Source organism: Podarcis gaigeae (assembly GCF_964106915.1).
Source record: "Podarcis gaigeae genome assembly, chromosome: 4".
In the NCBI taxonomy this organism is placed as follows: domain Eukaryota; kingdom Metazoa; phylum Chordata; class Lepidosauria; order Squamata; family Lacertidae; genus Podarcis; species Podarcis gaigeae.
In genome coordinates this window covers 52871692-52895067 of record NC_139677.1, presented here as the reverse complement: position 1 = coordinate 52895067, position 23376 = coordinate 52871692, and the positions used below count along the sequence as shown (strand labels likewise).

Sequence of the window (23376 nt, the reverse complement as noted above, 5' to 3'; positions counted from 1 at the left end):
TCCCATCCTGAGACCAGGTCATACTGTGGTGGGGAAAAACGGGATCCCTATCTATCCCTAGCAACAAAGACACAACACAAGCGACAAAACTATGATCTTTATTGAAGAGCATGTGGCTTGGAAGAGATCCTGAAAAGGAAAGTTTGCTAAACGGATGACCCAGCAGGACTTCTGTGTGATGGGCATTGGTTTGAGAGTGTTCTTTATGGCATCAGCCCACCCTTCGCTTGTTGTACAATGATCTGCCGAGGAGCTTGCAAGGATACAGGAGCTTGCCTGAGCAACGTTAATCTTGTGATAGAATGGATAGAAGCATCCTGGTTGCTGCTGCAAGTTGCAGGGCAGGTCTCCCTTGTGGTCTGCGTGGAATGGGGTATATCCTGGTCTGTGAAGAGCAAGGGGAGATAGGCAGAGCAACAGTCAGCATTTGAGGCACAAAGTCCCCAAACCACCATGTAGGTGTTTGTGAAGAAATGAGAGAGGAGGGTGGGTGGAGCCACCAGTGTCAGCCAGTGCCGATGCCCCACCCCGGAGGCTCCAGAGACAGTGATTATACATACCCATTAGTCTTTGAGGGTTGCAGGGAAACCATGTGTCCAATTGCATGGAACCATGCTGTTTGTTCTGCTCCATGAACCCAGGCTGTGATCCTGTAATGCAGGAGTGCTCATGAATCTTTGGCCAGGATTGACAATGATCTGGCATTTGCCAACAGACAGCTTACCTGTATGCAAGGATGTGTGTCTTCCCTGGGCATGGAACACACTGCTCCCCACTGTTGGGAAGGAACAATGTGTTAGAACAATGCAGTTCAGACAAGACTCAGAGTAGGAAAAAGGGTGCAGTCTGCATTCCCCCTTCCCTTGCTTACCTATGTGGGGCGCTCTCTGCCGGTATTTGAGTTGTTCCAGGTGCAGCTGGTGTTTGAAGTCCCCAAGGACCTGTTAAGAGTTCTAGGAAGAGAAGCGTTAGCCGTGTCCTCAGGTTCCCAGGCTGCTTTGTGCAAAGAATTATTGCTAATACTTCCATAATTTCAAATTGTATTAATTATGGTTGCAAAATGAGCTCCTTCCATTTTACAAAATTGGTGTACTGCTTACTTGAAGAAAAGACCTCTGAATGGTTTACAAAAGGAATAAAGGATCTGTCTATTTTAATAAAGTATCCTTTTCAACCAGACAAAAACATAAAAATAAAATAGCCTCGATGAATGCTAAATATAAACTCAGCTGACAAAGACTACTCTACATATTGTATAGCAATGGACAAAGTAGTAGGGTGGAGGTAATCACCAGACCTTTCTGAGAGTGAGTCATTGCTGTTTAGTGGGGGGTGGGGGTAGTGGGGAGGGAGGTCAGCATGGTGCAAACGCAGCAGCAGGAACACCAAATTGGCTGAGCTGGTCTGTTGCCACTGCACTGACCAGAACACCACCTTGCCCTTCTTCCTGCAAGGGATGGAAGAGTAATTGAATTTAGCATGCATTTAAAGCATCTTCAAAATCCTCACTCTCTGAAACAGTGCATGAACTGAAACACAGTTAGCTTTCAAAAGCAGGACTTTTATTAATTTTGTGGTGCATTCTTTCGTCCAAACAATGTTTACAAGTATGCATATGTTAGTGGAAAGTGTGCATAAAAACGAAGGTGTTAACGACGATAACATACAAAAATGCATTATATTAGAGAGAAATACTTGCAAAAATGCACACATTAGTCAAAACGATATAAAAATGTGTTTGTTGGAATACATTTCTGCTAAAATGCTGATGAATTTTCAAAAGGATTTTTGATATTATTATTATTGCTGCAAAATGTGGAAAACTAAATTTAACACTGGAGCAAGAGAGAGAGATCTTTCCATCCCTGCCCCCTGCCAGTAAACAGCAGCAACTCACTTGCTGTGAGTTCAGGTAACCACCTCTGCCCTGTGCTACTGATATGGCCCCCAATTAGCATAGGTTCTTTCATCAACTCTTGATAACAGTTTTGTACTTTATTGTCTTTAATGTAAAATATTTTAAAGTGGATGTGTAAAGTAAGGCATAGGAAAACAGAACTGAAGCAGCAAAGGCAATTTCTTATTTAGCAAGGGGGGAAAGACATAACTTTAATATTTCAGCCTTTTGAGATGGCTGGCACAGGTGGCACATGCACTATTTTAGTTCTTCTGAAGCAATATAAACCCAGTTCAGTTCCTCCCTTCCTCCCCTCCCTCTCTTATCAGGAAAACATAATGTTGATGTGAGATCATCTTATGCCACATCTTAATGCAGAATGGAAGATGAGAACCAGCGGAATAAATTAACCCACAGCAAACTCTAGACACACTATCCTTTTACTGCACTGTTCCACTTAAATTGCTCAATCCTTCCAGACTTTAACCCACACACAGAGGAGGAACAGTGGTTTTATTGCAGTTAAGTGACCTACTTTGGGAATGCAACTTGATTAAACCAGATTTCTTTCCAATGGTGGATATGTGGGTTGATTCAGACGCTAACTTACCCCTCTCCTGCCTGGTGGGGCTCTGCAAAACAGCAGGGCCACCATGGCATCTGCAGTCCTGCTACCCCCAGCCTGTAGCTGATGCTGCCACATAATGGTAGCCAGGCAGGCTCAGGACTCAAGGCCCTTCGCAGTTTGCTGGCCTCTGCAGGTGGAGATCTTGTGGGTGGCGCTTCATTTGCCCCACAAGTTTGGCAGGCAGGCAGAAGCAGCTCTATGGCAGCAGAGTGACCCTAGCATCACCTCACAGGAAGAAACTGGCAGGGCTGAGACCCCTCAGCCCAACCCAGTCGTCCCTATTCAGCCCAGCACAAAGCAGGCATGAACTACTCTGTCAAATAAGTTCCTTTGGCATCAGATTAATGATTAGGTACTGTAGCACAGTTTTAAGACCTCCCAACCCGCAAGCCTCTGATCTAATTGCTCCTTGGACTATAATTTGTAATTTCTGGCTCTTTTGGTTGCTAACATGCTGTTTTCAGTGATGAGATGTGTTTTATCATGGTCTGTTGTCAGTAGAGATGCAGCTATGATGAGAGTTGTTGCTTCAGCATCATTTTGCAAATCCTCCATAAACTGTAGAAAAGTACAGAGTTAATAAATACATTTCTTGTATGAAGGGGATCAGGCTGGATGACCCATTTACGAAGTTCCGAAGAGCATCAGAAACGCAAGCAGCAGCAGCAGATAATGGAAGAGCCAAGAAACAAATTGAATTAAGTGTCACAGCGGTCCCTAGTGGCCTGCTAGAAACATCACACTTCCCTTGGTTGAAGCAATGATGCAAATGCTACTATAGCAGGGAAAGGTGTTGGAAGTGCTAGAAGTTCGTAGGCAGTTTTTCTGAAAGCGTTAGACAAAGTTCCAGTTGTTGCAGCATCAACAAAACAAACAGACCCTCCAAGTGTTCCCATTTCCCAGGGATGTCCCTGATTTAGAGAAGCTGTCCGGTTTCTGATTTGATCCCGGAATGTCCCACTTTGGCTTAGGATGTCCCTCTTTTCATTGGAGAAATGTTGGAGGGTATGGAGTTAGCTGACCTCCGAGCCACCTGAAGGCAACCCTGTATAGGGAAGTCATTTTTAAAAAAATCTTTAATTATTATTATTATTTTTAATATGTTAGAAGCTGCCCAGAGTGGTTGGGGCAATCCAGTAAGATGTGTGGGGTATAAATAGTAAAATTATCATTATGGAATGGGACGTCCCTATTTTCACTGCAGAAATGTTGGAGGCATAAACAAATATAATTTGAAAGTAGCTCAAAAGTGGCTAAAATGTGCAAGCTGTGCAAATAAGCTTAACGTGATGAAGTGGGCGGTGGCCGAGGGTGTGTGTGTAATGTATTGAGAATAATACCTTGGAAACAAAACCCAGTTACTGAATGTACTCTCTAGTGGTTAATCTCCCTCTAATATATTCCAACCCCTGTTTCAATAAAGAAACAAGGCAAGAAAATATTTCAGGAACATGCCTGATAAAGCTAGAACCTGCAGTGCCACCTGGTGGCTATTATAAGGCACAACAAATGAAGCTCTTGCTAAGCATTTAGAACCTCAAAATCACAATGGAGAGGGAAAAATGTGTTCAATAAATCTAAACACTCTATGAGCAATAGCAAATTTGCTAACAGTCTATATTGTAGAACGGACAGTTACATTTTGTTTTAAAGGCCTTGTGTCATCTGGGTTAGCATAGCAACTGCTGGTAGATTGAGTTTATCAACCTCATTCAAGAACAGGATCTCTTGCTGCACTCAGAGGTCTCACAGCAATAAATAATATTACCGGATGGATGAGGTGAGAAAAACAGCTTAATAACATTTTAATCTCAACAGGCCAGCAGAAGGCATTTTAAAAAGTGTTTAAATGCTTTTGACACATTTTAATTTTCTGGAATTTTGTTATGTTTTTCTCCCCCACCTGTTCCAAAACTGAGCAGTGATGTTTGCCGGTAAACTGCAGATTACCAAATGCTATATTCCCATTCCAAGTGGATATAAGAAATCCTCTTGCATGTCCCTTTGCCCACAGACTCACTGAGAAATCTTGGGCCTGGAAGGTTCTAAGTGTCCCTGCACATGTGAACTCAGCATAGTTCAGGTAATAGAAAGTTAAATATACAATACCTAGAGAGCAATAACATTTTACGATTCTAACTTATTGTGCTGCTTTCACTGCACAGTCTGCAGTATACGTAGAGTGCCTTTCCCTTACCCATTAATACACACAACCAGCCCCCAACCAACACTTGGAATTAGCCCATTGATTGCAAGTACCTATGAATTATCTTGCCGGACCAGTCCATCTAATCTAGCCAGGTACCTTAGGGTATTCAAAAGCACCACCAAATTGCTCATCACTAGCATAGATGGAGAACAAAAAAGTGGGGGTGTCCATTTATTTTCCATATTTAAAAGTTGATTCAATTCTTCATTTGTTTCTGTTAACCTTTGCTTTCAATGGGAGACAAGGCTGCCAGAGTTAAGTGGGTCCGTCCCTTCATTTTGCTCTCCAGCAGCTGTGCAGGGTGTTTAAATTGTCCACGGACAGAGCAAAGGTTTTTCATTAGACCCTGCAACCCAGGAAATAACTACAGTGGTACCTCTGGTTATGAACTTAATTTGTACTGGAGGTCCGTTCTTAACCTGAAACTGTTCTTAACCTGAGATACCATTTTATCTAATGGGCCCCCCTGCTGCCGCCGTGTTATTTCTGTTCTCATCCTGAGGTAAAGTTCTTAACCCGAGGTACTATTTCTGGGTTAGCAGTGTCTGTAACCCAAAGTGTTTGTAACCCGAGGTGTTTGTAACCTGTGATACCACCGTACTACAAAAGGAAGGGATTTTGCTTCCCAGTGCAGCCATATCCCAGTTGCAAGTTATTTAAAACCCACAGATTCTATTGGCATGGCTTCACTCCTTTAGTGTCTGTGGGTAATTTACAGTGCAGCCTTATTCATAAGTCTAAACTGAATTCAATAAGACTTACTCCCATGTAAGCATAGATAGAGCGTGTAGGATCAGGTCAGTGGCCTATATCCAGGACAGCATTCTGTTCTCACAAGGGCCAACCAGATGCCTGTGTGAAAGCCACAAGCAGGGCCTGAGCATAATAGCATAATAGTGATTTCCAGCAACAGGCATTCAGAAGCATTTATTGCCTCTCACCATGGATAGTAGTCACTGATAACTTTATCGTCCCTGAATTTGTCTAATCCTCTTTTAAAGGCATCCAAGTAGACTGCAGCCTCAAGCACCCAATAGCCATTTTACAAGGTGCACTGTGTTTATCCACTCTTCAATCCCACTGAGCTCTGAATGAATGATGAAGAAGTTACAAACGAGAAGCCTGCTATTTGTTTGAAACTCTGATCATTTGTTTTGGAATGCATGAAATTTGGTTCAATTTTTCCCATTTCATTCATTCCAAGAAGAATACGGACTCCTAAGAAAACAACCATACAGCTATGGTTATGGCACTTCACAGGTGTCTTAAACTAAGACATAGAAATCAGATGTGCAGGTTATCTTTTGCATTGGGCAGCTGAACTCAGAACATCATTTCCTTTCCTTTCTGATCGAGTATGGAGGAGTTTGGATTTGATATCCCGAAGGAGTCTCAAAGCGGCTAACATTCTCCTTTCCCTTCCTCTCCCAAAACAAACACTCTGTGAGGTGAGTGGGGCTGGGAGACTTCAGAGAAATGTGACTGGCCCAAGGTCACCCAGCGGCTGCACGTGGAGGAGTGGGGACGCAAACCCAGTTCACCAGATTACGAGTCTACTGCTCTTAACCACTACACCATGCTGAGGAAGAGTTCTATATAACCTAAGATATGGTAAACCCCTGGACGGTTAAGTCCAGTCAAAGGCGACTGGGGTTGCGGCACTCATCTCGCTTTCAGGCCGAGGGAGCTGCCGTTTGTCCACAGAGAGCTTTCCGGGTCATGTGGCCAGCATGACTAAACCACTTCTGGTGCAATGGGACACCATGACAGAAACCAGAACGCATGGAAACCTAAGAAAGAACACTTGAAAACTGTTGAGGGCATTGGCAGACAACTTAATGTGTTTCTGCTTCTTGTAGCAATCATAATGCACTGTGCTGTGGTTTTTAACTGTTATTTTTATTGCTTCTTTTATTTCTTATATATTGTACTCTATTCCATAGAATTCAAATTGCAATGCAATGAAATACTGTGCAGGAAATGAAAGAAGCAATTAAAAACAATTAAACATCAATATGACTATTTAGTGCAATGGATATGCTGTCTCCCAGCGTCAACCACAAATCCACAGATACACTGTGGACAACCTGAACGAAGCTCACGGACCACTGGTGGTCTGCATACCACAGTTTGAGAATCCCAGACTTAAGAGATCATGTACTACATTTTGAAAAATTATTGATCCTAAGAGAAAACACCACCACCAACTATCATTTCAATGATTCATAATTTTTTTTAATCGTACTGGTCTGTTTAGATCAGGTCACTTTATATCAGAATTGGGAAAGATGAAATTCTCATGTATCTCTACTCAGACCTTAATCCCTTCTGCCTTCTATGGTACACAGAATGAAGGTTATTTTGTTTTTTTATTCGCTGTTCATCAAAATACTATTGATAAAAATTGGTGCAAACATGCACGGACAACTATAATGAAAATACACTTCAAAATATTTTAACGTTGTGCAAAAATGCAAATTAAAAGATGCATTGTCTAGGAGAAGGCAATCATCTAAAAATCTGCCATCCACCATGGCTCATTATTAATAAAAACAAAGGCAGTGTCTCGATGCTCAATCTTGCTGCGTTCCTCTGACAACTATTTCATATGCAAATATGGCTATCTGCAAGCACAGGTAATTCCAATAGTTATGTTCTGCCCTGTGTAATTCACTTCACCAGGGTTTCCACAACGAGTATGCTAGTCCCCAATGATTCCATTTAACCACATGAACTGTCCATGAGCTGAAGGAATCACTGCCTTTTTTGTCCTCTCCCCATGCCTCCCTCCCTTTCCTCCACACTTGTCCTTATTTGTGCCCTCTGGCTGAAATGCCCTTCAACTTTGATTGTGCTTCTTGCTTGCCAGAGTGGAGGGTGCAGAGGGTTAGGGGTATGTGTGTAGAAACCAGCCTACTGTGCACAGGTAAAATGTACATCCTCGGCCCTCCACTGGCGTGTGGCCCCCAGGAGGTTACCCATAAAGGATTGTGGCCCTTGAACTGAAAAAGTCCCCCTACCCTCTTGCTGTAGAAGGTCCAAAGTCCACTTACTGTGGGGTAGGGATGAGAGCAGAATACGGTGTACTTATGGATGATGCCATTCAGTTTTATGGGAGGGAGCCATGATACGAACACCGTGGAAGCAGAGGCTGCGGCTGCTTTAACTCCGGCGGGAGGACCTGGAACTGGAAGAGAAACACAGTTAGTTGGGATAGCAGGCCAAACCCGTTGGTGTACACTAAACTGCACAGTGGGGCAAACTTAGCGCGACAACCATGGATTTAATTTGGGGGAAGAAAACATTGCCATCCCCCCCATCAGCTGCATCACACCTACACACACTCAACCTATTTTGATAAGGGCCACTTGGCGAAGGACAACTGTTTCAACTTCTCAGCATATCTAGCATCTCTCATGATTCTGCAATGAGAGAGTTTGTAAGAATGAGGCCTACCGGGGTGAGGGTGCATGGGTGACCTGGCACTGGCCGATGTAGAGCCCGATTCAGGCCCAATCACTGTGCAATCTTGGAGCCAGCACAAGGTCCAGGTTGAATCTACCTGCTCCCCACCTTCTGCCATTAGACTGTCCAGGCTACAAAAGCAGCAGTAGTCCCACAGGGCCACACTGGTGTCCCAAGCAGGTTTAGATTGCTCTGCTTGGCTGCAACCTTGGAATAAAGCTCCACAGAACATAATGGGATTTGTTTCTTAAGCAGACATGTATAGGAATGGTCTAGTTAATCAGTCAATGTCAATATGTATAATGTTACAGAATCGCCATACAGCTGGGTTGTTGTTTTCTTAGTTTATTTAAATGCTACAAAGAACTTTTTCTCTCCGCTTGAATTATGTACATAATCATACTTCAGCAAATCACCTTAAACCCATTGCTTGAAGAAACTCTGAACACCAGTTCCGAAGGCCAAGCTTTGATTAAGTATCCACATTTTAAATCTGCAATTAATTCTCTTGGCTCTGCTTAAAACCTAATGTGAGAATAAATGACCATATCTAGCCATACCTGTCTGCTAAAACCTTATAGGGAAGAATCTAATTCCTTTTGGTAATGAGTATACAGATTCACAAGAAACACACTACTTGATAATTTTCTGGTTTCTTTTTAAAAAAATAGGCAGCTCATTACAAATGGCCTTTTGCCACTCCTAAAGAAGGCAGAAACCCGTTTCTTCTTGGTAATTAGTTGCCTGAAAAAGGGTGGTGGTTTATGATCTGCACAGGACATGTGGGCTTAAAAGTAATTGATTATCAAATTAAGCCTGAAGCCACAGGGAGCAGTTCTGATGGATGCAGCTTGTGGGCCTCAAATCCTTTTGAATTAGTCCAATCAATCTAGAGTTCTGGAACCAAGATAGGCACAAAGAAATGTAGCTTATCCTTTGCCTTTGAATACTCTATAAAATGTATTCATTTCCATAATGTATGCACTTTGATGCACACTTTTCCCATATATGTGCACTCTGTGCACATTATTTGGTTGGAGAACTGCATTTCAAAATTCAGAGAAATGTGATTTTTTCCCCAAAAGATAATTGTGTTTCAGTTTGCACATGGGTTTGAGCTAATATGGATTAGGTAATTTCACATTACAGTGCAAACAAAACCAAATTTGTCCCCCATCCCTACTCTCATAATCATAATCAGCAGCTGTTCCTGTATTTCTGATAATCCTTAAATCTTCATACCTTACCACGGTGGCAAGTTTGGGCTTTAAGCCTCTTTCACACAAAGTGCAGCAATCTGTGGTATAACATCCCAGCTGAAATATTTGTCATGGCCTAGGAAAAAATGCTGAGGTACCTGAACAATTCCCACAACTCAACCACTATTTTTTTGTTATTGAAAAAACCTAATAAACTGCCAATGTGTACTGAAATAATATAATCATACATTCTGACTTTCCTGGGGCATGCAATTATTACCAGTGGCATACTGAAAACAAGCAAATGAACATTAACTATTCTGGCTGTATGCCATTAATACCATTAATGCCATTTGACGAACATGCAAAAAATGCCTTTGACGAACATGCAAAAAATGCATGAATGTGTGGGTACACTCTGAAGAGAAGTTGTAAAACCAATGTTGTACTGTCTGGGCAGAAAAGTGGGGGGGGGAGCAGGAAAGATGTGAATGGGGGGGGGAAACGATGTAGAAAATATGTCTGTCACAGATAAATTTATTTTAAAAAGAATGTACTGCCTCTGAATAATGATGTTTTCTCATGGGGAATTTGAGAAAGACGGAGTGACAGTGTGAAGAATGTGGGGGAGCATGGTGTGACAAAGGAGCAGATATGAGAGATGCACATTGCACATGCAGGCAGACACAAGACTCACAAATAAGGCAGGACTTAAGTGGAGACAATCCTAAAGCAAGATAATAAGATGCAGGTGTCTGGCATGGAAAAAATGGCACGACACGAAGAAAACCGAATCTTCCTTGGGCATTCAAGCTGCAAAGAGTAGCTCTAAACTAGCTGTAGTTGTGTGTTTGGAAAGTTTTTCCCCACCTCTCTCACATCCCCACATGCATGCACAACTAATGAGTTCAAGTTTATTTTTTAAACATACACTATCTATATCTATATCTATATCTATATCTATATCTATATCGATATCGATATCGATATCGATATCGATATCGATATCGATATCTATGAACACTAATAAATCAGCTGCAGGATAAAAGCAATTAAAACAGCCGATCACAGGCTAAGACTTAAGAGCCTGGGAAATAAATATCAGGTCTTTGCCTACCACCAGAAAGACGTCAAAGTCAACATCCATGCAAACTTCCTAGGAGAGAGCATTCCTTACTTAAGCGGGACTCCACAACCGAGAAGCCCTTCTCTCCAGTTGCTAGCCATCTCACCTCAGATGGTGTGGGCACCCAGGAGAAGACTACCTGAATGTCTAAGCAGGCTCCTATTGGAATAAGTGACACTTCAGGTACCCACGCTGCTAGCCATGTAGGTTTCTATTAAGCACTTTCAAGTCTGGAAGGAGCCAGTGTTGTTGTTTTAGCACCATCAATCTGTGCTTCCTTTGCCTAGTCCCAGTTGACAGGCTATATTTTGTACTAGTTTACATTATGATTACCATATTTTTTTCAATGAATGCGGGGACCCTTTTTTTTTTTTTTTTTTTTTGAAGCTGAGCAGCAATAGGGAGTCAGTAGTGGAGAGGGTGAGGCAAAAGACCCTGGGCCCAAGCACACATGCATATTATATAAAGGTGTAAAGCCCTTCTTTTGCACCCTGCGAAGCTCTGAGTTTTTAAAAAACTGGGCAAAAACTGGCTGCCCGCCCGCCCATGACTCCTGAGCCTCCCCTGATCTCCTGCCCCCTTCTCCCTTTGTTTTGACTGATCGGGGGAGGCTTGGGAGTTGATGGCAGGCGGCCGTTGCCCAGTTTTTTAAAAACTCTGCGCATTTATGTTTCACAGGGTGCGAAAGAAGGGCTTTGCACCTTGCCCCTCCTAGGCAACGGCCACCCACCCGCGACTCCTGAGCCTCCCCCGATCTGTCAAAACAAAGGGGGAAGGGGGCAGGAGATCTGTACTTCCCTCTCGGCAGTGGCGACGGCAGCAAGTAGCTCCTGAAGCTAGCCAGAGCCAACTGCGCTACCAGGCTGGCTCCAGGCTGCTGAGGCTGCTGCTGCCACATTTCCCGGGGACAGATTTGCAAATCTGGGAACTGTCCCCAGGAACCGGGGACATCTGGTAACCCTAGTTTACATAGCAAACTATGGTTGTCTCCTGTGCTGGGTGCAGCTCTGCACACTCATCGTCCGCAGTGCATCCAAGAAGTTCAAGGAAGCAAATAGAAAGCTGGGACTCTATCTATGCAATGGAGTTCTGGTGGGACTTTCCTATGGGATACACACTTATGGTAGATGCAAAGAGCAGCCAGATGCAGCACATACACAGGCTATGGTGACCTGAGCACCATTACATAGGAAGAAAAGCCTGAAGGAACTAATTCAAAGGAACTAAGATTCAAACAGGTGTAAATTGGTGCCATTTACTAGATTGCGTATGGATCTGGCTCCATGAGTCTGTCTATTAAGGAACACAGATTCATTGTTTTAATTAAGATTTTATAATGCATCATTTCTAATGAATGCAATCATTCAACCCCCATGCCATCAAATACAACAGCCTGTGAAAATGCAATTTAAGCCTAGAGTGTGGAGAGAAAATGAGTGTGTCTATTTAAATTTTAATGATCAGTGAAATAAATCCTCAGGTGGAAAGGCACTTGGTTAATAAGTAACTCCATTTATAGTTTAGAAGGAACTCCAACCAAAGGGGGATAAATGAATCCCATTTTTTTAAAATATAAAAAACACAGCTGCAATTTTTAATGTGCCATGAACATCTTGGACAGAAACAATATTTTTTCCCCTTGCAGGCTTCTGCAGAGAAAGAACTAAATAATGCAAACTTTAAAAAGAACCCTCATTTTGTATTCATACTCAGAACTGTTTCTTTTACATAAATTCAAGTGGATTCATGCTTGACTCCTGGTGTCTAAAATCAAGTACAGAGCAAGATAAGAAATGCAAATGCAACCATGCATAGCTTTTGGACTCTTTCCCTTACTTATTGGGCTTACCCTTTTTTGTATTAGGGGGGCATTATAGGTCCCCTCCCCCCCTCAGAGCCATAGCTAGGTGATCTTGCACCCCTGGCAGAACCGTCCAGATTGCACCCCCTAGCCATGAACAAATTAGCTCTTCTTTCCGGCTCTCCTCCAACCCCCCCCCCTTCTACCCATTCAATTCACCCTCTATTAAAAACCATTTCTTACAAGGCAATAATTGATATTTATATTTATGGACATATTTTTAGCCAATGTTGTGCCCCCTCCATCGCCTGCACCCCTCCCCTGCACATTTATGCCTTCTCTATATAAGCCTCATTTGAATAAAAAGCACATGCTGAAATGCTCTGTGATAAGTTGCTCAGAAGGAAAGTGAGTAAAGTCCCCTGATAGGATGTAGTCTGCCCTGCATTTTCTAAGGAAAATATTCCACTGATGCCAAAAATTAACTGTGAAGTTAATCCAAGACGGATGTTCACAGGCAATGCACATATAATGCAGAAATGGAATACACCCAGAGTTTGTCAATTCCACACACATGGAGAGAGAGAGAGAGAGAGAGAGAGAGAGAGAGAGAGAGAGAGAATATCTTCCATTTCCAAACCACCATGACAATTTAGCCCATATCCATGAGATCAGAATGTGCTGCAGGCAGAGAATGCCAATGAGCAGGCTGAAATGTGCCAGAAGGTGCCTGCAGAGCACAGGATAGATTTAATGAAACCAATGCAGATGGGCCAAGCAGCCAAGCTGTGCCAGATTGTCAGTAAGGAGAAAAATACAGTGACCAACATTTTAAAAACAGGATCTGGGGATGCTGTACAGTATAATGTGTGGCCAACTTTCTTCTGCTTCCACAATGAGCTATCTTACCAAGCTATTTTAAGTCTGTAAAAATAGATCTGGGTGAGCTTAAAAGGTAAAGGGAACCCTAACCATTAGGTCCAGTCGTGTCTGACTCTGGGGTTGCGGCGCTCATCTCGTTTTACTGGCCGAGGGAGCCGGCATACAGCTTCCGGGTCATGTGGCCAGCATGACTAAGCCACTTCTGGAGAAACCAGAGCAGCACATGGAAACGCCGTTTACCTTCCCGCCGGAGCAGTACCTATTTATCTACTTGCGCTTTGATGTGCTTTCGAACTGCTAGGTTGGCAGGAGCAGGGACCGAGCAATGGGAGATCACCCCATTGCAGGGATTAGAACCACCGACCTTCTGATTGGCAAGTCCTAGGCTCTTGGACTTTAGGTTTAGGTTTAACCCACAGCGCTACCCGCGTCCATCTGGGTGAGCTTACCAAAGCTATATTCAGATTAATAGGCAAATTATCTGATCCCCCCCTAAAAAATAAACTGCGGGGGGGGGGCACCTCACTGTATTAACATGTGCGCAGCCTGGCTAACATCATGAAAGGGATGTTAACATCCCAGGGGATAATGGGAGATGTAGTGCTTTTGAGGACTGTGGCAACACACCTCTGCTCCTGTAGGGTTTCTACATTCTGATGACACTCTTTGTACAACAAAATCTACCATGTGCATTGTTCTTGGATCCAGTGACTTCACTCTACTCTATCCTGATCTTGCCTCTAAGGGCCAATCTCCCCTAAGAAAGACCCCAGGATGTTGTAGAGGATCTACTCAAAAGGAATGCCTACTTGTCCATCAATAGGTGCCACTTCAGTTATAGTTTCCTATGCATGTATGAAGTGCTATGAAAACCTGGGCAATTTCCATTAACTGTTCCATTTTCCAATGGCTACCAAGAATGTTTCGCTTCTTACCATCTTCTTTTGTGCGTGTAAAAATTTGCTCACTCCTGACCCCGTCTCCAGCTCGTGTGAATGCCAGCACCTGGATGCTATAGTTGGTGTACTTTTCCAAACCATCAAGCTCTAATGAGGGCTGCGTAGTGGTAACATTTTTAATTTCTCCCAGCTCTATGGAGCAGAAAATTAAATTGAGTTAGTGACAGCAGTGTTCTATTCACATCGAGCGGTCATTATACTGTGGTGAGCCTATGAAAGAAATTGTTGGATTAAAATATGTAACTATGGCAGGAATAAAGTTGGCTGTGATTATTAAATAAACATGCTAAATGCCCATACTGTGCATTTAATAGCAAATATGGAAATGTCTTACAGAGAAAAACAGACCTGCAAATACACTTTGAAATTAATAAAGTGCTATTTTTTACCATAGGCATGTTTTCTAGTAATAATAATAATAATAATAATAATAATAATAATAATAATCAGGATTAGATAATATTATGAAATTGCATTATATTTTACTGATTTTTCAAAACTCAATAATGGCAGTGTAGGAAGCTAAGTAAATGAAACATGGGCATCATATGAAAAGGATTATAGATAGATTTATTGAGTGAGATCAATAAGTTATCTAGACAAGTATTACATTACATTTATTTATGTTACTGAATTTTTTTTTACTACCCTTAAACTAGAGATGGCAAAGGCAGTGTATTTCAGAATGACTTAAAACAATCCACTAAAATATACATTTAAAAAACCCTTGTCATTTCTAGGTTCAACAGAAACTGATATTGAAATATCATATTCCCAGGAAGGCTGCATAAACAGGTGAGTTTTAGTAACCAACAAAATACCGATACTGTGAGCATGTGGCAGATTACGAAGGAAGTGGAAACCATAACAGTGTGCTAAGAGAGGACACTAATATCTGTTTAATGCACAGTCAGCTGATTTCATTGGTAGTTTAGCACCTGGGTTGTATCAGAGAATATTAGTGAAACTTTCAAAATCTTCCCCAGATTTCAGAGTTCTTTATTACCTGATCTTGTTTCTGGAGTAGAAATGATGTATTAATTCACTGATTCTCCATTGATGTGATTGTATGTATGGCTGTATTAAGATTCTTTCACTACAGTGTTTACCAATCCACAGGAACACATGTATGCATCAACAAAACACTGCACAAAAAGAATATGACTGCAATCGTTTATACCACCACATCAAGACTACTATTTTTTGTTGCTGCTGCAGTGTTTTATCAATAAGTATGTCCACATCAGCAGCTCAAAACTGCAGCAAACGGTGTGGTCCTCTGTTCCAGAATTCTGTTTAGAAATTATCTTAGGTAACTCTGAATCAAAGAGGAGTAGAACACAGGACAGAGTGGATTCATGGCATACTAAAAATCTAAATTGCGGTTGTGGAATAACCTCATTCTGAAAAAGTATTATATGCTGCTGGGAAAGATCTAAGCTTGACAAGCAAGAGTACTTACCTCCATCCAAAAGATTAGCCCAGTATATCACCCTAAATCCCTGTAGAATTCCATTGAGAGCATCTTTGGCTAGTGTAGACCAGGTAATAGAGATGGTTTCTGGTGATGTAGCAATTGCTTGGACGTTTTCTGGTGGGGAACTGGGAACTGAAATTAGACAGTTTAACTTTTAATTATGACAGATTTTGGGGGAATGATTACTTTTAAAAACAACCCCAATATGCACAATATTGTGTTCCTTTGATGTGTTTTAAGCAGAAAAGAACACTGGGAAGAATATTTACAAGAATAGCTTTGTAAAACAATGCAAAACTTGTATGGCTTTAACAGGAGACTAGACATATTCCTGGTGGATAAGGCTTTGACTGATTCCTAACTATGATGGCTATGTTCTACCTCCAGAGTTGTAGATGGTGTGCCTCTGAAATTAAGTTGCTAGGAATCACAAATGGGGAGAGTGCTGTTGCGCTCATGTCCAGTTGGTGTTTTTTCCAGAGGCATCTGGTGTGATCCAGCAGGGTTCTCCTCTTATATTCTTAATGCAGATGAGTTGGAAGTATGGATTATGGTGGAAATTTGACCGAAGAACCTCCAGTTCTTACCATGAAGGTACTCTGTGCATTTTCCATAAAGGAACTGCAAAGAACTGCTGTCAGCATGGGTCACAGATCATTATCACTGCTCAGCCACTGCTACCTCTATCAAGTCACTCTTACCAAGATGGCAGAACACATGTATACTCTAAAAGAGCAAACTGTTTCCTTAATCTACTAGTCTGAACTAACAACATAGTTTCATTCAGTATTAACTGAACCAACATTTATCCAAAGAGAGTTAGCCAAGACATTTTCTGATAAAGCCCCCACACTCATACCATCACGTAGAAAATATTCAGACTCTCCCCTCCCCCCCACCTTTCCACCACTTGCAAACAGGGTGGAGGGTTTGGGGAGGCCATTTGTGCTCAGCCTTTTTGCACACATAACAATAGTGCCAGATTGTGGCCATGCTTAGTATTTAAACAAAATGGTGGCCAATTTATAAATAAATTTATAAATAGATGGAGAGTATCAATAATGTCTGAACTTTCTTTAAAAAAAGAAATTAAGAGATATCTAATTAACAAGAAAAGAGAGCTAAGAATGATTTTCTATGCAATGCCCATAGCAAAGATATTGCATGTATGGGCCTCCCATCACTAACAGTGGGATAATACAATCCATGAGAGCTTGGGGTCTTTTAAGTCAGCAATAGACAATCTCAGCTGTATGTAGATTGTCTCAGCTGGAACATCGCTCATATCTGTAAATCTTTCACTACATAGAGTAATTTCTCATTCAGGCAAGACACAAAGACTTGGCAGAGCATCACTAAAAATATTGCCGAGAATCTCTCAGCAGTATGCTGAAAAACAAATATTCATCCATGAAGGGCATCATAATTCCATAAAGCTTTATTGAAGGAAGCATTCATAAATTTAAAACCTTCTTATTATTTAATTACCATACCCAGGAACCTCATCTCACATGTTATTACTTGGTAATTATTTTAAAAGTCTTCTGACTATTTAAAACAACTGAGAACCCAGTCATATGAGTGCATGGTTTTAAACTATTTACTTAGCTGACTGAATAATCTCCTTTCCCCACAAGAGGGCACTCTGTTGTTGCTTTACTTTGAAATACACCACACATCATTCTTAGAAAGTGTCATGTATTAGGGAAGTCAGCTAATTTCAGATTTTATAGCTGTGCTCTGAACAACACTATATGAGGCTGTATGCCAGAAAGTTGTGTGTGCTGCAGCCAGCATAGCCAATGGTCAGGGTTCATAAGAGCTGTAGTTCAAAACATCTGGAGGACATTGGGTTAGAGAAGGCTGCCTTAAAGAAATTTGCCAACTCCCAAGGCAACGAGGCCTCCATTTTAATATTAACCTTTCTTTATAGCTCATGTCAGGTTACAACACATAAACCGGCATTAAAGCGAATACATTTTCTAAAAATATAAAGCATCAACTGATAATACCATGCAGGATCAACCACATTAATATATTATTTTATTACTTATTAAATTTGTATAACACTCTTCCTCACAGGGCAGTTTACAATATAAAAGTACAAAAATACAGACCATAATAACAAACAAAAACAATACCCTGTTCAGTTTAAAAGGCCATAGATTGTTTAATTAGCCAAAGACCTGGGAGAAGAGGAATATGTGACTTTTGCATGCTTGCTTACTACTTACCATCCTCAAGAGTGGTTGTGATAATTTCCTGAGAAGATGGTCCGATTCCTGCTCGATTGCATGCCTGTACGACCATGCCATATTGAGTGAATTTTTTCAGGTTATCTAAAGTATAAACTTCACTGTCTCCGGTGGTATCAATACTGATGATGTTGAACTGGAAATTCCCCCCTGCACTGTATTCTCGATAACCAATCTGGTATCCACGAATAATTCCATTTTGCAGGTGTTTCTTTGGAGCCTAAAGAAGGTATGAGTAGCACGCACTTTGAACATAATGCTGAACATCATCATGTTAAGTTAGAAGCTGAGAGAAATCTCCACTCCCAAAGACCATGCAGCTAAAAATCAAGGCCAAATGCTTGGTTCGCTCTAGGTTTACAATGATGATGATTAAATGAAGGATGTGACGCTAGGGTTCTGCAACTGATGCTAGTAGCAGTGGATATAAAACTTAACTTCAGGCATGCAAGTAGAACAGAAAACCTAGTTTTGTCATCTGAAAAGTGACAGGTGGATCCACCCCTCTTCACTACAAGTCTTGCCTTTTAATATAAATTTTATATGTCTGCATATAATTTTATGTTAATGTTTGTTTTAGGATCGTGTATGACCCATGTTAAATGACAGTCTCATTGTCCTTGACCTGACAGAGCAGATTTCAAGTTTCCCAATCCAAAAGTGTGGGTACCAGTTTGTCATATAAAAGGGGGCGGGGCCATCCATCTTTCTTTGGGCAAAAAAAAAAAAGGTATTATGCTATCTCAGCCCCCAGTTGCAACAATTTGGGGCTGTTTCCCCATTACTGAGCCCCACATGCCTCTGAAATACACCCGTCACAGAGGCGTTTTTAGGACCAGGGACTGTAGGTTTTACCTTGAACAAGTTAATCAAATTCTCTGTGGAAGGTGAGCAGGGAGAGCACAACGACAAAGAGCATCGCAATCCTAAACAGTGCTATATCTTTGCAGCTGCAATACAATAAACCTAGTTTGCCCTTGCAATGACAATGAATGAAGCGTAGGCTTTTTTTATGAAGCCTTGGGAAACAGGTTTTTTTTTTAAAAAAAAAATATCTGTGTCATTACACCCACCTTCCCCGGTTTCATTGGCATGCCAAGCAACACAATGATGGGCATGTATCTAGTTCAAGGATCATTAATAAACCCATTGCCTAGGGTATAACAGCCACAAGCAGTAGAGGCTTGCTGTACTTATAGCCCACCCGCCTCAAACAAGAACTGAAAATCTGGCTCATAAAGAGCATTATAGTGCAGAGATTCAGTGCCATGTCTCTAAAAATGTTGCCTCATGGGACAAATTGATTTTCACTATAGTTTGCAGAAAAACTCAACGCAAGAAGTATCCTAAAAAATTCAATTACAAACTTTCCCCCTGCACTGCAGCTGTATTTCTGATAATATGATGTTCAAAAAGGCACAATCACAGGAACATATAATTGCATGCAAATTTAATTTGGCACACAATTACATTCAGCTGCAAAGTAATTTTTGAAAATTTAGCCACAAGCATTGTGTGTATAAATTCACCAAGCTATGCATCTCATTTTTGCGGGCTCATACCTCAGTAATATCATGACATACATCCCAGCACAGCCTATTTTCCTTTTCCCATTGTATGCTACTTACTTACCTTCCAGGTTACCCTGATGCTTTGTGAAGATATGGGCTCAAGTTGAACATCTTGAGGTGGTCCATCAGGAGCTGGTAAAAAAAGAAATAGGTGGGTCAACATTCTAAGCTCGTCACTTTTGCTACAGAACATAAAGTATCACACAATATTCATAACCTCAGAAATGCTGGTATAGCAAAGCATTTTTGTCAACATGAAGCTCAAGACCTCAGTAACAGAAGCTCAGCTAGAATGTATACTGCAGATCGGGAAAAGTGCCACCAAGGCCAAGAGTATGCCAGCAAGGTTAACAGGCAGTCAAGGAAGCTAGCAGAGGTAAGGAGTCTTCTTTCAGAAAATAGAAATGTTGTCCAAAGGAGCAGAAGAAAGATGAATGCAAATTTTGGCAAAACAACAGCAATCAAGAACAGGATGCTAGACTAGGTGGGCCACTGGCCTGAACCATCAGGGGTCTTCTTGAGTTCTTATACCAAACAATGAAGAGAGTAACTGAACAGAGAAATTATGCTATTTACTGAAGACTAACATTTCAGAGTCAAGCATAAGCACACAAATTCTTGCCTTGCTGACAAACTCAGTTGTCATCTGATGAGAGGCTGAAGCGTCTAGAAGTGTGAAACAAGCCAGGAGAAAAGAGAATTCGGATGAGAGGTAATGAGCTGGATATGACAACAGAAATGAAATTAAGTAGGCAATTTTGGCTCACTTAGGGTAAATGTTGCTCCTGTACCAGAACAAAAAATTATGATCTGTTTCATTTCCATTGAAGCATATTTATGAAGGGTTCAGTGGCAATTAATGGGAAAAGGCCCATATGCACCTAGTGATGGAACACTGAATGTAGGTGGAAGGCCCAATCCACATACAGTGTAATGGGCGCAGAAAGCCCTGCTGGCATCTCTGTGTCTTTCTGCAAAGAGCTGTTGCTGTTTTAAGTGGAAGGGACATCCGAGAGCCAAGGAGTTAGCAGCAAATTAATGAAAAGGTTGTGCGTACTCCATGATTCTCCTTTTGCTGCAACAGCCTTTTTTAGATGCTACCTTTGAACAAAAGATTCTGGCAGCCTGAAGCCACAATAGCATACAATATGCAATGCACACCTTTGCCAGTGCGGTTTTACTCCCCCCCCACCTTTCTGTTTAATATTGAATGATGTTTTTTTTTTTAAGCCTTCATTACATTCCCTGCCCTCAGGCATCTCTTAGATGTTTGGGGATCCATACTCATTTAATACACCTGAGGTAAAAGTAAACTGAAATAAACTAAATAAACTAAAATAGCTAAAGGAAACAATGACAAATGGTGGCACTTCCCTTTATTGTGCATATTTTCCTCATGGATACCAAGAGAACAAATGTTACGATGCCTCTGAAGCTTTGGTCTACCCTCCTCCAGTTTCACCCTGAGTAAATCAGATGCTTTTGATGGCAGCTCCCTACAATTGACCTCCCGCTCTGAACGGACAGCTTCATAATGAGAGCAAAAGAAAGGGTCAGTCGTCTCAAAACTAGGCCACACAGCAGGGAATAGAAGATGACATTCAGGTTGCGCGTTGCTGGGGAAGCTAATCTGCAAATTAAGGTCAGTTGATTAACCTGGCATATTAATTTTCAGTTAAATGAAAACCCTCAGATAAGAAATACTAGGGTTGCCATATTTCAATCAGAAAAGTTGTTGAGCTTTTTTTTTGGCAAAGTTGTTGAGATTGCCAAAAGTAGGCAAAAACGGCACTGCCAACACGAGCTGCCGTATGTTCAGATTTTCCTGGACATTTGCCCAATACAGTGGTACCTCAGGTTACAGACACTTCAGGTTACAGATGCTTCAGGTTACAGACTCCGCTAAGCCAGAAATAGTACCTCGGGTTAAGAACTTTACCTCAGGATGAGAACAGAAATCGCGCGGCAGCAGTGGGAGGCCCCATTAGCTAAAGTGGTGCTTCAGGTTAAGAACAGTTTCAGGTTAAGAACGGACCTCCAGAACAAATTAAGTTCCTAACCCGAGGTATCACTGTACCTAAAATACTTCCTATATAGTAGCCCTTTCTAAAACAGACAGTGCTTCACATTCTCATATCCAGATGTTCTACAGATGTTCTCCATTCTCATATCCAGATGTCTTCCTCAGACTGGTATTCCTCGCAGTCACTCCTGCACCTGAATGGACCCCTCTCCTGTCTAAATCTTTGTAATCTTTCTGCCGACTTTCCTATTCAGACAGGCCTTTGTAAACTGGGCTGCTGTCAGAACAATTTATATTTTAATTGTTGGTTTAAATATGTTGTAATGTATTTTAATTATTGTTTTTAACTAGTTTGTTTTTATTATTCTGTATTTTATAACTGACATTTTAAAATGTTGCAAGCCTCCTGAAATTGCAACTTAGAAGAAAGGTGGGATAAGGCAAATAAAGAGCGACTCCATCATACCTCTGTCCCTGCACCCTGTGTCTCCAGAACATTGACTCCATTAAGGAATGTGGGGAATAAAGTTAACATTACAAATATGACCAAAAGAATCAAACTGTTTTCACACTCAGTCGCATCTCCTACTTAGGCTCTAGATTAGCATAGGCACTAAAATGCCAGAAGGTTATTGCTTTTGTTTGTTATTATAGTATGTATTTTTGTGTTTTTATATTGCAGACTGCCCTGTGATCTTCAGATGAAGGGTGGGATAAAAATGTAATAATTAATTAATGAAATTAATGCCATTTACTTTGGCGTTAATGCGCTCAGGAACACAGCTTTAGGTATTTCAGTTATGTGGCCTTGTGTTTAGAAACTCCTCCTTAGCCAAGACATTAAGGCAAAGTACCGTATTTTTCACCCCATAAGACACAACTGACCATAAGGCACACCTAGTTTTTAGAGGGGGAATGCAAGAAAAAAAATATTTAAAGGGAGCGCTGAGCAGAGCCTGTATGCATCCCAGGCTCTGCTCAGCGCTACCTTTCACGAGCCGCATGGAGCGTGTGTGCGGCGCCTGCAGGCTTCTCCTTCCTCGGGGAAAAGCCCCCAAGAGCCACACACACACACTTTGTGCGGCTCTTTAAAGGGAGCTCAGCTCTTGGAGCTGGGGGAAGGGACAGAGCCGCGCCCTTTCTCTTTCCCCACCTCCTGCAAAAGCCAGGGATAGCCGTGTGAAGCCTCCGCAGGGCAGCAGGGAGCCTTCATCCCACTGCCCTGCGGAGGCTTCGCAGGCTATCCCAGAGCTGCTCAGGAGCACGGGGCATCTGCACGCAGCCTGCCCGCTGCTCCCAGGGCTGGAGTGGGAAGCCTGGGTCCCCCCCTCAGCCACAGGGACCACACATTCGCTCCATAAGACGCACAGACATTTCCCCTTAGTTTTTAAGAGGAAAAAAGTGGGTCTTATGGAGCAAAAAATACGGTACTCAAACAAAAAGATTAAACTGTCTTAAATAAAAGCACTATTAATTAAGAACCATTGCTTATTTAAGGGGATTTGCATGTGGGTTTAAATGCCTAATGTTAGACTGCTAACTAAAAAAAAAAATTTCTGCAATATCTTAGGCTACTAAGGAATTATCTTTGTATTCTATAGACCAATGTGTCACATACAGAGTTCCCTAGCTCTTCAAAATGCCAAAAACACATACATCAAACAATGAATACAAGTTGAGGTTAGATTCAATTAGGATCAATGTAGAACATACCTGCTTCATCTGTGGTAATCGTGAGTTCATTGCTGGCCTCGCTCTTGCCAATGCGATTTTTTGCATACATGCGGATGTTGTAGGTGGAGGAAGCATGGAGGTCAATGATCGTGGCCTGGTTCAGCTGTGGGGAAACATCTTTGGTTCTTTGCACAGAATCCCAGGAGTCTG

At 41.7% G+C, this 23376-nt stretch overlaps 1 protein-coding gene and 1 long non-coding RNA gene across 2 annotated transcripts in view; one reads left to right on the top strand and one right to left on the bottom strand.

The window, feature by feature from the left end:
• The window catches only part of LOC310842672, a 461768-nt gene that overhangs the window by 27279 nt on the left and 411113 nt on the right, over window positions 1-23376 (top strand). The gene's annotated exons all lie outside the window — the stretch shown is intronic.
• The window catches only part of DSCAM (DS cell adhesion molecule), a 327203-nt gene that overhangs the window by 59393 nt on the left and 244434 nt on the right, over window positions 1-23376 (bottom strand). The window contains exons 15-20 of the mRNA XM_083734745.1: window positions 23206-23373; window positions 19531-19601; window positions 17878-18118; window positions 15629-15775; window positions 14143-14298; window positions 7788-7921 (exon numbers count right to left, since the gene is read on the bottom strand). Of these exons, the coding sequence (XP_083590871.1) occupies window positions 7788-7921; window positions 14143-14298; window positions 15629-15775; window positions 17878-18118; window positions 19531-19601; window positions 23206-23373 (917 nt within the window). The remainder of the gene's footprint in view (window positions 1-7787; window positions 7922-14142; window positions 14299-15628; window positions 15776-17877; window positions 18119-19530; window positions 19602-23205; window positions 23374-23376) is intronic.